The sequence below is a fragment of the Lycium ferocissimum genome, unplaced genomic scaffold (assembly GCF_029784015.1).
Source record: "Lycium ferocissimum isolate CSIRO_LF1 unplaced genomic scaffold, AGI_CSIRO_Lferr_CH_V1 ctg10094, whole genome shotgun sequence".
In the NCBI taxonomy this organism is placed as follows: domain Eukaryota; kingdom Viridiplantae; phylum Streptophyta; class Magnoliopsida; order Solanales; family Solanaceae; genus Lycium; species Lycium ferocissimum.
This window is the reverse complement of record NW_026713149.1, coordinates 30,779-43,834: the sequence shown is the minus strand read 5'-3', so window position 1 is coordinate 43,834 and position 13,056 is coordinate 30,779. Positions and strand designations below refer to the sequence as shown.

Here is a 13,056-nt window from a genome sequence, read left to right as displayed (position 1 = left end):
ATCCCATGAATTATGTCCTTCATGTGGTTCAAGAAGGTTTGATGGCCTTTTATTTTCTTTAAACACTGGACACCAAGAAGAATGCAAACAACAATAACCTATTAGATTGTTTCTCCTTGGTATCCTATATGTTGTGGCGATTCAGTCCTCTACATTCTCCTTCTCATGAGTATGTAGGCTACGATAACCCTACATCTCTATTCAGTTATCTTTACAGAACCTACTAATCTATGATCATTTAAACTGGTTGCCTTTTCTTTTGCCCCCCACCCAAGAGTTCCTTCATGTGGTTAAGGAAAGTTTGATGGCCTTTTATTTTCTTTAAACGCTGGACCCCAAGAAGACATGCAAACAATAACCTTTTAGTATTTGTTTTGTTTCTCCTTGGTATCCTACATGTTGTGGCGATTTAAAGTCCCCTACATTTTGCTTCTCATGAGAATGTGGGCTACGATAACCCTACATCTCTATTCGGTTATCTTTACGGAACCTGCTGATCTTTGATCATTTAAACTGGTTGCCTCTTCTTTTGAACCCCTACCCCAAGAGTTCCTTCATGTGGTTAAGTAAAAGTTTGATGGTTTTTAGTTTGTTTAAACGTTGGACACCAAGAAGACATGCAAACTATTAGTTTGTTTCTCCTTGGTATCCTACATGTTGTGGCGATTCAAAGTCCCCTACATTCTCCTTCTCATGAGAATGTAGGCTACGATAGCCCTACATCTCTATTCTGTTATCTTTACAAAAGCTACTAATCTATGATCATTTAAACTTGCCTCTCTTTTGCCCCTAACCGAGAGTACTATGCACATTATCTCATCCCTGTCATATTGCTTATGATTGGCAGTTAAATGGATGGACAGCACATCAAGGATGGCTGATTGTAATGTGAAAATAATGAACTTTAACTATAAGCCAGCTTGTATTAAATGTGAAGAGTTAAGTTGTTCGTTGGGGTTGTACTCTTGTTGGGTGTGTGTTTTCTTGGATGTTTGTCTTGAAAGTTTGTGGATTCTCTTTCTTCTATTGGAGGTGATTCTATGAGTTTGTTTTGAATCATAGTGATTCTTTCTGGTCCTTGCTAGCATTTCTTCTTTTTCTCTTTTCTATGTGCTACTGTTTTATTTTCTGAATAGTAAATAGTGACCAAAGGTTCCTAACTATCCTAGTGTATTTGTATTTGGTTACCTGTTGACTGCTACTTTCATGTAGTTGGATAGTAATACCCATAATAAAATACAAAATATTTGATGTTATCCTGTAAAATATTCGTTAATATTCTCCTTACTCAAGTTCAATGAATATAGACATGTCGTGGATTTAGAACATATTACTTCATTGATTCTCTTGACTTCATGTACTTTATGGTTTGTCGTTCGAGAAGAAGTCATATTTGCTCAGAAATTTGGATGGCTACCATTTTTTCAGAAAGATATCAGTAAGTTGGATGGCCTACCTGTTATAGCCAAAAACATGTGCATATTGGACAAAAAGAAATGCAGAAAATACCAAGTGATTGTGTGTTGTATCCTGTTGCCCTACAACATATAAGTGATGACCAGTCTCCTTCTTCAGAGTGGAAAGGAGGCTACAATCACTCAGACAGCCTCTTAACGTGCTCTGCTATAGTTATCTTTTGGAATATGCAATAGCTGTAAAAATCCTTTGCCTTCCCATTCTAGGTGTATATTTTTGTACTGTACAATTGGACAAAAAAGATTACAGAAAATACCGAGTGATTGTTTGCTGTATCAAGTTGTCCTATAAAGTTGAATGATGAACAGTCTCCTTCTTCAAAGTGGAAAAGGAGGCTACAGTCACTCGCACATCCTCTTAGCTTGCTGCTGTTGTTCATTTTTGTTTTCCTTCACTACTTTATGTACATGTCCTAGTTTTATGGGTTTCTTGGTCGGAATTTTAGCTCTGAAGCACGATATCAGACATACTTGAATGTTGAGGCTAAGTGATGACAAAATGAATTGCATTGAGGTGTCCATTGAAAATTTTGAAATATGATATGATGAAATGCAGATTTTGAACTGGTTTTTTGGTTAGCGGTTAAGGTTGACTCTCACTCGGTTCTTTTTTTTTTTTTTAAAATGAAAATAGAACACCTAATCCACGGGAGCATAATCGCCAAAAATAAAACCTCGCAAGGTTCAGATTTGTGTAAATGCAGCAACCAACACTACCACCGCACATGGCGGTGGTACCAGAATGCAGCAACCAACACTACCACCGCACATGGCGGTGGTACCAGGAGCTTCAGCGGCGATGTCCAACGAGGCGAATGCAGATGCGCCACCGAAGCAGGTGGCAATGGCACTGGAGCGGCTGGGGCAGGCTAGTCGACTCATAGCTGATATCAGACTTGGCGCAGATCGGCTTCTGGAAGCCCTATTTGTGGCAGCTCAGCCACAACACTCTTCTAAACCTTTGCATCTTATCCGCAAAGAAGAAGATTCCATGAGACAGCACCTTCAAGACCTTCGCTCTGTTGGAAGGCAGTTGGAAGATTCTGGTGTTCTCAATGATTCCCTTCGATCACGAAGTAATTCATGGGGCCTCCACATGCCCTTGGTTTGTCCCGATGGTGCTGTTGTTGCATATGCATGGAAGAGACAACTTGCTGGTCAGGCTGGTGCATCTGCAGTTGATAGGACCAGGTTAGCTCTCAAGGCCTTTAATGATCAGAAAAGACGATTTTTCCCACACTTTGATACCAATTGTGGTGGGGAGGGTGCGACAAAGAAACTTTGTGGTCCTCCATCAACTGATCAAGAAGAAACTTGTGAACTGAAAACAGTGTCTGAAGTTTTGACACATCTGAAAAAGGAGGTTCCAAATGTAATAACTTTCTCTTACCAGCGTTTGGATTGGTTAAAGCGGGCAACCTCATTGCCCTCTTCGACCAGTGAAAATTCTATTGAATTATCGAAAGAGAATACTTTCCAAAGCACGACAACGTTAAGACATGGATCATCTGATGATGTTATTCCAGACAAGGTTGCTATAATTGAATTGATGATTCCTTCTGTTTTTAGAGCCATAGTATCAATTTCTCCTGCTGGTTACTTTGATCCTGATGCTGTTGCTTTCTTCTCGCCAGACGAGGGTGGTAGCTATGTACATGCGAGGGGATTTTCAGTTCATCATGTATTTAGGCACATCACGGAGCATGCTGCTATGGCTTTACAGCATTTTACGGGCGTTGGTATGGAGACAGCCTTGCTTTCTTTGCTGTTGTGGGTCTGCAGCTACCAGACTTTGTTCTCAAAAGTTTGCAGCAAGTGTAGTCGTCTACTATCAATGGACAAAGAGTCTGCTATGCTACTGCCTCCTGTTAATCGCCCTTACCGGAATTTTTGTGCTGGAAAATTCTTGTCAAAGTCCGTCTCAAAAGAGGATCAAAGTGTGGATTCTACTCAGGGTTTTCATATCGGCTGCTTTTCCAAGGAAGCATAGAAAATCAGCTTTCTGACACCTTAACTGAAACATTGTACAAAGAAATTCCAAATCTATAAATAGGCTTTCAACTATTTGGACCTCTTCCCAACCAGATAGTAGCAGCTTTTGTACTTTGTTTTCTTGCATTTAAATTTGTTTCCATCTAATCATGCTTGATCTTGAAGATTGTGCTAAGAAATGTCAAATTTATAGGCGTTGTAGTTCAACAACAAAAAGAAGGCACCTAGTTGTAGCAGGACTAGATACTCTTTTCCCTTTTATTTATTAGTATAGCAGGACAAGATTGTTATGGAATGGCTAAATTAGATACTGCACATAAAATTGAATCTAAACTATGCTTGTTTGATTACTACGGTAAGTTTCGTTTATTTTAAACTCATGAGTCATAGATATTGCGTAGCTGATATGACGCGATACAGGACTGGCAAAGGTATATCTACTTGTGATGGATGATTAATGCTTATTGACAATTTGATATGTTATTTGAAGCGCTTCATTTCCTCTTACTGCCTCCCTAGCCTGAGAAATGAAGAGTCTAGGGAGAGGTGGATTCATACCTTTTACATAAAAGGGAAGGATTTGGACAACAGTCCAAAGCAAGCTTGGTGTGGTTGGTGAAAGAGATATTTGATGTAAGGGATTGGCTAGTGAAGGATTTGGATGTTACTTCAGAACTTAGTTTGATGTTAAGAGAACTTTTAGTATAAAGAAAGCCTATAACTCATTTCTTCCTCAATTCCAGAAAGTACCATGGAAGAGTTTGGTTTTGGTGTAAGGGTGTAGTGCCTAGACACCGGTTCATTTTATGGATAGCTATGCAGAGAAGGCCATCTACTATTGACAGGTCAAAGAAATGAGGAACATGGGTATGCAAAGAATGTGTATTGTGTAATTAGGGTGAAGAGGAAATACTGGCATATTTGTTCTGGCCTTTTTCAAGGTATTTATGGAGGTCTCTACTAGCTTGGCTGGGAATAAGTAGGATTATTGGAAGGTGAGAGGATGAAGTGTTGTGGGCCTCTAAGATGATCAACAATGATCCACATTTGCAGGCCAAATAAACTGTAAACGAAAGAGGAGTTTAGACGGTTTAAATAATTATCCTATATAGGTTGCTGGCTTGCTTGCTATAGGATGAGGCTCTAGATCATACCCTTCCTAGAAGGTGATAATCTAGAGTTGCTTTTGGAAAATCGTGAATATGTCATCTCTCCATCTTTAATTCGATAACTTTCAAGGTCCATCGCTCGGTAGTCTTTCTTTTTGAAAAAATCCTTCTGTTTAAACTATAAAGGATTTCTAATTTTCCATTCAATATAATAGTACCATTATTTTGGTATCATCTTGAATATCATTTTTTTTTTCAGATGTGAAAAGATGGATGATTGTGTTGGACTTTGTTCAAAAGATTGACACCAGAAAATACTTGTCACCATAGAAGTAACATTACTTGTAGCAATTGACAATTTCTATAGATTTCTTTGAAAAAAGTTGGAAGACTAATCCACGACGCGCTTATAGCTCAACTGTGCTAGCATTTGTAATGCTCAGGAAAAAAGAAAAGAATGGTTGGACTGAATGGACTATTGAACTTCATAAACAGAGAAGTTTTTTTTTTTTTGCTAATTTTGTGTAATTTCAGGAGTGGCTTCAGAAGCATAGTCCATTCGATGCTGTGGTGGACGGTGCAAATGTCGGCCTTATCATTTGGTGGAATTTTAATTTCTCTCAGCTCAGATGTGTTATCGATAAATTAAGACAGACGAGTGAATCGAAGTGGTTATTTTGAACAAAAGTCGTACAACTGGTGGTCCTGCTAAAGTAGTTGTTAGAAAGCTGGAAAAAAAGGGCTACACTTTATGCCACTCGACAAGCTTCAAGTGGTGATTAGTGTCTGTTGGCCTTTCTTTTCTCCTCTGCTACTACGTTTTTGTTAAGCAAGTTCGAAACAGAGGGAAAACTTATATGCAAACATGCTGGTTTATTTCCTAACACAGAAGTTGAGAATTGAAGTACAAGGGAATAAGGTCGTTCAGGAAGCCATTAATGTAAACATCGGGGGCGAATCCATTTGTTGATCAGTGACTTTTACCACTAATACTAGTCGTGTGAAGTTCAATTTTATACTGCAACTTATATAGGCAGCTTTAATTTGTCTGCTTTATGTGGATTAATTAGTTGAAGAGTCAATACATATACTTGAGGTGTTAGTCAATTCTTTTTCATTTGTTACTTTAGTTATTGTTGGACTTTCGTGTTGTTATGGAGCAATTTTCATTTAAAAAAATGATGATTAGTACCGGGGGGTGGAGCTAGAGGGGCTTTATACTGATGTTTATTCAAAAGAACCAACTAAATTAATAGGAAAAATACAAAGAGCATAGGGGACTTGAGCAATACATCTACAAATAAAAGTTGACATATCTCGATTCTTTTTACATTTAAACGTACAAAATTAGCAAAATATAGACAAGTGTGATTTCCGACTCACAAGGAGTGGCGATTATTTCGTAGTAGAAGTACTCATCATCATGATAAGATTTTTTTCTTTATTTTCCGTTTGAGCCGAGTTTTGAACGATATTAGAGCATATTTTGATATATAAATATTAAGTCGATTAAATGTTCTTGTTCGATATGTTAATCATCCTCCTCTGTAAATAAAATGCCTGCTATAGAATTATACTAGCGGGACTGCATGAACACAACATCATTCTGGTCTAGCTTTAGTTTCCGTAAAGGGTAATAACATTCTAATCATCGTTGCATTATAATATCAACGAAACAAATTGTATTTAACCATCATTTCAGTTATAAATAAAGGAGAAAAGGGATAGAATTTGAAAGAAAGAGAATAAGTAAAACTCACCAGACATCACAAGTACAACAAAGATAAAAAAAATTACATAACCGTCAACAAAAGAATTTCAAAGTGAAAGATTGAGGTACAAAGAAAACAAAAGAAGGAAGTTGAGATACTCCTAGACAGAGATGTGTCTTCGAGTGAATGGGAGCATTGTGTATTCAGAAGTTGAGCAGACTGAATTATAGGAGAAAGATACACGTGTTGAGTTAGGCCCAACCGTATAGTACAATTTGTACTGCTTGTTGTACAATCTTTGAGTGTTGTGTTCGTCCCACCAAACTGTGGCTTCTAATATATAGAAATACCAAAGGTCAAGATAACCTCAATTATTTATTAACTGACTTTATGCTTGAGCCCAATTACTCAACTAATTATAATGAGGATGAATTGTACAAGTTGAGGCCATGAACTCTGCTAATAATCTAACACTTTAAATAAATGAAAATAAATTTGGCTGAGTCTCAAAGGAAGAAAACAAATGTCTTTATTCACAGGGTAACAAACACTTTAGAAAAATCACAAACTATGAAGATAAAGGCATCACCAGCAACATATTAGACTTGAATCCTGCAATTTTCAAAAATGAAGAATTAAAGTTAATTAAGATCTTTAAGGATGAAGGAGGTAAAAAATGCATTGATATATATATAATAATCTTTTGAAAGATAAAGATCAAGTTGAATACCTGGAGGTTACACACTAATATCTTTTCTTGTGTTTTTTCATTCTAGTAATAATTTTGTGTTCCAATTCTTCAACCATCCTCGAAAACCATGTTGGATTTTGAGTTGACAACATTATGTATATTACAGATAGTCCAATAATTAGACCACAACCGTAACCCATGAGAATCGCCTGCCAACTGATCATTGTTGAATCTCCTTCTCCTTGATCTAGTTCAAATAGAGTTTTCCCTTGCGGTACACCATCACCACCACCACAAGCTTTTGAGAGTGGAAATCCACATAACCCATCATTCCCTTGGTATGAACTGTTCTCAAATGTATCGAATTGGTTTCCTTTGGGGATGCATCCAACAAAATGATTGTGAGAGAGATTTAACACTGCAAGTGATGTGAGAGACGCAAGCTGTTGGGGAATTTCTCCTCCAATTTTGTTGAATGAGAGATCCAATGATTCAAGTACAGATAAATGTTGCAGTGATGTTGGTATAACACCTTCCAAGCCATTATTAGATAAATTCAACGTACGAAGCCCAATGAAATCTCCAATAATGCTTGGAATATGACCTTCAAATCTATTCCTTAAGAGATCGATAATTATGTTTGAGGTCAAAACTCAACAAATTCATATACGATCCCTTTGTTGTAATCATCAAAGAACACTCGTAGTAACTATTTCTATCTCCTACATAAATTGGGGTTCCTTTTGTCTCATCAATTAATTTTGTAACTTCAAAATTCTCAAAAAGATTCACAGGTAAATTCTCGCTAAATCCATTGGAAGAGAGATGACTCGAAGTTGAGCAAATAATTTTTCATTCCTTGAAGCTTGAATGGAGCCATGCAACCTATTTGATCTCAAGCTTAGAATCTACAAATGAGGTAGGGCTCCCAACCAATTTGGAAATGTGTCAATCAACTCATTGTTACCTAAATCAAGGAGTTCCAAATATGTGCAATTGATCAAAGATGGTGGGACTTTCCCCAGTAACTTATTCCCGTCCAATTTAATGGTGTTGAGTTGGTTTCCAATTCTAAAAGTTGAATTAATTGTCCCACTTAGACTATTGTTGCTTAAATCCAAAACCCAAAGCTCACTCATCTCACCCAAACATTGGGGGATCGATCCCTCCAAATTATTACTTCTCAGATCTAGCGCTTTCGCTGTTTTCAGATTGTAGATAGTTGAATCAATCTATCTGCTGAGATTATTTTGAGAAAGGAGAAGATAAGATAGGCTCTGAAGGTTTAAGAGTGACTTTGGAATAGGACCTTGCAGCTGATTGTGTTTTAGAATAACTATTTCCAATGTTTTGGACTTGAAATCCTGAATTTTGCCAGTGAAACTGTTATTGCTCAAGTCTAAATTAGTTAGTGAAGGAAGGGAGAATATACAAGAAGGTATTAGACCAGTTAGGGAATTAGATGAAAAAACTAGAAACATAAGTTGTGTCTAGCTTTGATTACAAGATAAGCACAATTTGGCCACTCAAGTTGTTTCCCCCAAGATCTAAATCCTTTATGCTGATGAGATTCCATATAGGTTTAGGAAAGGGCCCTGAGAGATTTGAAGAGCTCATGTACAATGTTCGCAATGAAGTTAAATAGCTAAATGATTCAGGTATCCTACCAGTAAAATTCACACCACTAAGATATAAATACATGAGAGATGCACTGCTATTCCATTTGGTTGTGGGAAACCCAACAGTGAGCAGGGGATTATCTTCTAAAACAAAAGATTTCAAGCTGGAAAGGTGGAAAACTCTTTCGGACAATATACCAAATAACTATGTGCATGGATGCTTTAGAGTTGCTAAAAAAGAAGAGAAATTTAGAGGAATGGTGGAAGAGATGTTCACATATCTAAGGTCAAGCTCTCTTAATTGGGTCAAGTTCTTAAGGTGCAGTTCAAAATTGTGAGGCATATATTTTATTTTATTTTACTTTTCCTTAAGGAGTGTATGCCGGATCCGACATACATGCCCCTTAGCCTTGCCTTGCGAAATTAAGAAGAACGTACTTTGTTTCATTCTGCAAATTCTTAGATCCCTTTTTTTACGGGTATGGGTCAAAATTAACCTGTAGGCAGTTTAGACTTATTTTTTAAAGCTACGAGGCAATTTTTTTCGCTAGTGGGTTGTCTCGTTCGTTTAAAAAAAAATCTGTTTGGATTTTAAAAAAATAAGTCTACCCATTTTTTTAAACGAACCAGATCCGACCACTAGACTTTTCGCGAAGCCTTGCCTTGCGAAACTATTATTCTTTTTGACTAAGCGGTTGTTCGAACCCAGAACCTCGGGATATTTTTTGCCACTTTTTTAAACGAAGGACAAATATTAAAGACCAACAATTTTGAGGGACAAAAAATTAAAGACCAGCGCCTTTGGAGGACAATCCATGCAAAATGCATATCAAGGACCAAAAGTCAAGCCCAATATAATTAAGGACCATTTTCTCATTTCTTAAACATTTGCCCAATATCTACGCAACCCACCCGTTAACTTTGACCTATACCCCCCCCCCCCCCCCCCCCCCCCCCAAAAAAAAAAAAAAAAGGTGGTCTAAGTATGGTGTTTATTTGATCAAATAAATTCTTATCTTTTTCAACTTAGTTCAATTACAATTATCAATTCTTTGAATGAAAGAGAAGGCCCACTTAACTAAATCAATACTTTTCTCGTTCTCTCTCTCTCTCTATTTGTTTTATTTATTTTTCTATGCCCCTTTGCTTGTTTAAATTCACCACAGTTTTTGTGTTTGTTCTTTACTTGATGCTTTTGTTTCATATGAAATTTATAGTTGATCAGTTCCTTTTGTTTCAGGCCAGTGTTAAAACAAGTGGTTTGCAAGGGCGGAGTTAAGATTTTGAGTTCGTGGGTTCTCGTTATGAATTAAATTACTTCGACATATTTAATGTTCAAAAATGTATTTGAACTATCACTTTTTTCGAGTTTCACTTGTGATTTAGAGCAGATATACTCTCGTTAAGACAATGGTGCATATATACCCCTGCCGTTACACAAATGATGCAAATATACCATTTTGCAGCCAGATTTAAAAAAAATAAAAAAATTTAGCTTATCTTTTAATTAAGAAATTGTCACTTGACTTTAAAAAAATAAGTCTATCTATTTTTATATTGGACTTATTTTTCAAAGCCACGAGACAATTTTTTTGCTAGTTGGTTGTCTCGTTTGTTTTAAAAAAAAATATCTGCTTGGCTTTAAACAAAAATAAGTCTATCCATTTTTTTAATTAAAAAATAAGCTAAATGATTTTTAAAAAATATTATGGCAGTGAAATGGGTATATTTGCACCATTTGTATAACCGCAGGGATATATTGTATCATTTTCTTAACGAGGATAGATCTGCTCTAAATCGCAAAGTTGGGGGATTATATTTACACCTTTTCTCTTTAATTTTTGTCCTTCAAAATTAACCTTATGCCTAACAGGACATAAATTCTTTAAGCGCTGGGGCATAAAATGTGAGATATTATGATATGTAATATCATGCGAAAAAGTTATTTGTTATGAGAGGAAAAATTAAAGACCAACACAAAATAGTGGCAAAAGTGCAAATGACCCAATTTCTTTTACTTGGTGGGGCCTGTCCAAGTCAAATTTTTCGTGCCATGAAATAATTTCCCTGTGAAATTATCTTGTAGGAGAAAATTTATATATAAAAATAAAATAAGTGACTTTACTGTACATTTTTTTAGGCACCTAAAAGTATGGCTTGGTAGTGAATGGAGTGGGGGAAAAAACCATTAGGTGATCTCTTCTTATCCGTATAAGTGGGTAGTTACAAAATGTTGTTGGGTCGTAAATAGATTCGATCCCGAGTTGCTCTAGAGTTTGAGCAAGTGAAACAATCACATAAGCCATCGGGCCTCACCAACTGAAGAACAAGAAAGCTCTTTTTACTTAAAATGTTGAATTCCCAGATCAAGAGAAGATCAAAGAGCCCTTCAACATTGATTAGGGATAATGTAAGCAGCTAGCCGGTAAATAATGCTGGGGCCTGGCACAGCTATGATTGAAGTGAAAAGTGGAATACTGAAAGTCTTTGGTTCCTGTTCACGACTCATACGCTGAAAAATGGTCATAGCATTAAAGTTCAAGTAGTGTAATCAATTTCTATACCATTAATAGACTGAGTTATAACTAACTCATCCTCTTTATGGACAACCTTGATGTTGCATAACATATTGAATCCCAAAATGCCCTCAAGTTCATATTACTAACTTAAACAGTGATGGGCCTAAATTTATCTTTTACTACACTCAACTTCCAGTATCACATCTTATTATTCCTTTAAAAATCTCGCGTTACCACATTAACTTATGTCGTTTTAAGGAGAAACTGTAATTTAGGAGTTTTATGAGGTCTGAAAAGAGAGAAAAGAAGGGCACAAGTTCTTATAAGAAAATTGACTTCATCTTATCTTATACATATATAATTGCAGGCCATAGGTCCGGTTAGGTGGCGTTCTCTTAGGCCACCGTTAGCATTTATCTTTGTAAAATTTTCTCAAATAGCTACCTTTTAGCTGCTTCTAACAAGCTATAACTATAAGTTCATTATTTACAATTCGTAGCCGGTTTTTCCTATATTTAGGTCCCGGACGCGCGTCGCATAAATATAGCCAAAATACGAGGAACTTTGAGCAAATAATGCCTCTATTTAAGAAAAAAATATCTTTTTCAAACTAAACGAAATCTGTTTTTAATGTTCCATAAATCATGCAAATCTCATTCTCTTCCATATCTAATCACATATCTCATTCAACATCTAATCATTCACATAAAATTTGAATTCAAAAACTCTCTTCATATTTTTTTCCAAAATATAACTAAAAAAAAATCTCTTTTTAATGTTCCATAAATAACGCAAAGCTTGGTTTGTTCATCAACTGAATCGCATAGTGACAAGTTGAGATTGTCTCCTGATGCTATGACCATCGGTTTTGTGTTCGTTATTAAAAATATTCAATGAAATTATATTATTAAAAATCAAAATGTTCGTTACAAAAAATATTAGTTATTGAGTGCAATAAGGATATTGAATATTATTTAGTAACTTTAATAAGATGGGAAAACTTGACTCCATAAAAAACTTTAATCCCGAAGGGTGGCTTTTGATTCACTGTATTTTATCTGTATTATGATTGTATTTTTGAGTGTCTTCTAATTGATCCGTAAGATTTGAATCGTAATGAATATATTTACAATATATTTCACTTGTATTTTGTATGTATGAATATATAGAGAAAATGCATAGAACTCTTCCTGGTTCATCAATAAAATGTAGTGAAAACATGTAGGAAATACAAACTTGATATTGAAATGCAATTTGTAATTTTTTAGTAGTAACTATACAAGAAAAATATAAATGTAATAAAAACAGAATTCAAATCTACGATTAGACTATACAACAAAAGGGATCATTACCAAAATACATAAAACTTCTTCTAAAATCTTCATAAAAATAATGTCGCAACGATGTTATACATCAAAAAAAAGTTGAGAAAAAAAAACTTAAAACCTAAACTCGGTCTACAAATCTAGAACATCTACTAAAATCATCGTCATAATCAACGTAGCCTTGACAGTATTGGTGGTTGCTCATTATCAATAAATGCATTCTATATTTACGTCGTATCTCATAATCAATTTCAGTGGAATGCGTCAAGATATACTGAAACTTTACATTAACAAAACATGAAAAAATAACAAAATAACAAATTAACCACAATAAATAACAACACATTCAAGATATACTAAAAATATACTATAAACATAATGCAAATATATCAACGTCAAATGCACGGTGACACTACAATGAGGTATGACCGTGTCTTGTAAAAATACATTTCAAATACACTGAATATATACTACAAAATGTACTTGGATAAAAATTAAACACAAGTTCAAAATCGCATAAATTTACAAGAAACAAATTAGGTACAAAAAAAATATAACACACAATTAAAAACATAAACTAATTGAAATAATAAAAAATACGACAAAAATATACT

At 35.4% G+C, this 13,056-nt stretch overlaps 1 protein-coding gene and 1 pseudogene across 2 annotated transcripts; one reads left to right on the top strand and one right to left on the bottom strand.

Annotated features, from left to right (window-relative positions):
• Positions 1–2,217: 2,217 nt before the first annotated feature.
• Positions 2,218–4,011, top strand: LOC132041390 (mediator of RNA polymerase II transcription subunit 27-like). 2 transcript variants are annotated; one of them, XM_059432102.1, is made up of 2 exons: positions 2,223–3,006; positions 3,110–4,005. In XM_059432102.1, the coding sequence occupies exons 1-2, from the start codon at positions 2,245–2,247 to the stop codon at positions 3,479–3,481; spliced, it is 1,134 nt and encodes a 377-aa protein (XP_059288085.1). In that variant the 5' UTR covers positions 2,223–2,244; the 3' UTR covers positions 3,482–4,005. The 2 variants fall into 2 exon arrangements, with proteins under 2 accessions (XP_059288084.1, XP_059288085.1); XM_059432101.1 differs by having other exon boundaries at positions 2,218–4,011.
• Positions 4,012–6,644: 2,633 nt separating this feature from the next.
• LOC132041393 (receptor-like protein Cf-9 homolog) lies at positions 6,645–8,482 on the bottom strand (annotated as a pseudogene).
• Positions 8,483–13,056: the final 4,574 nt, after the last annotated feature.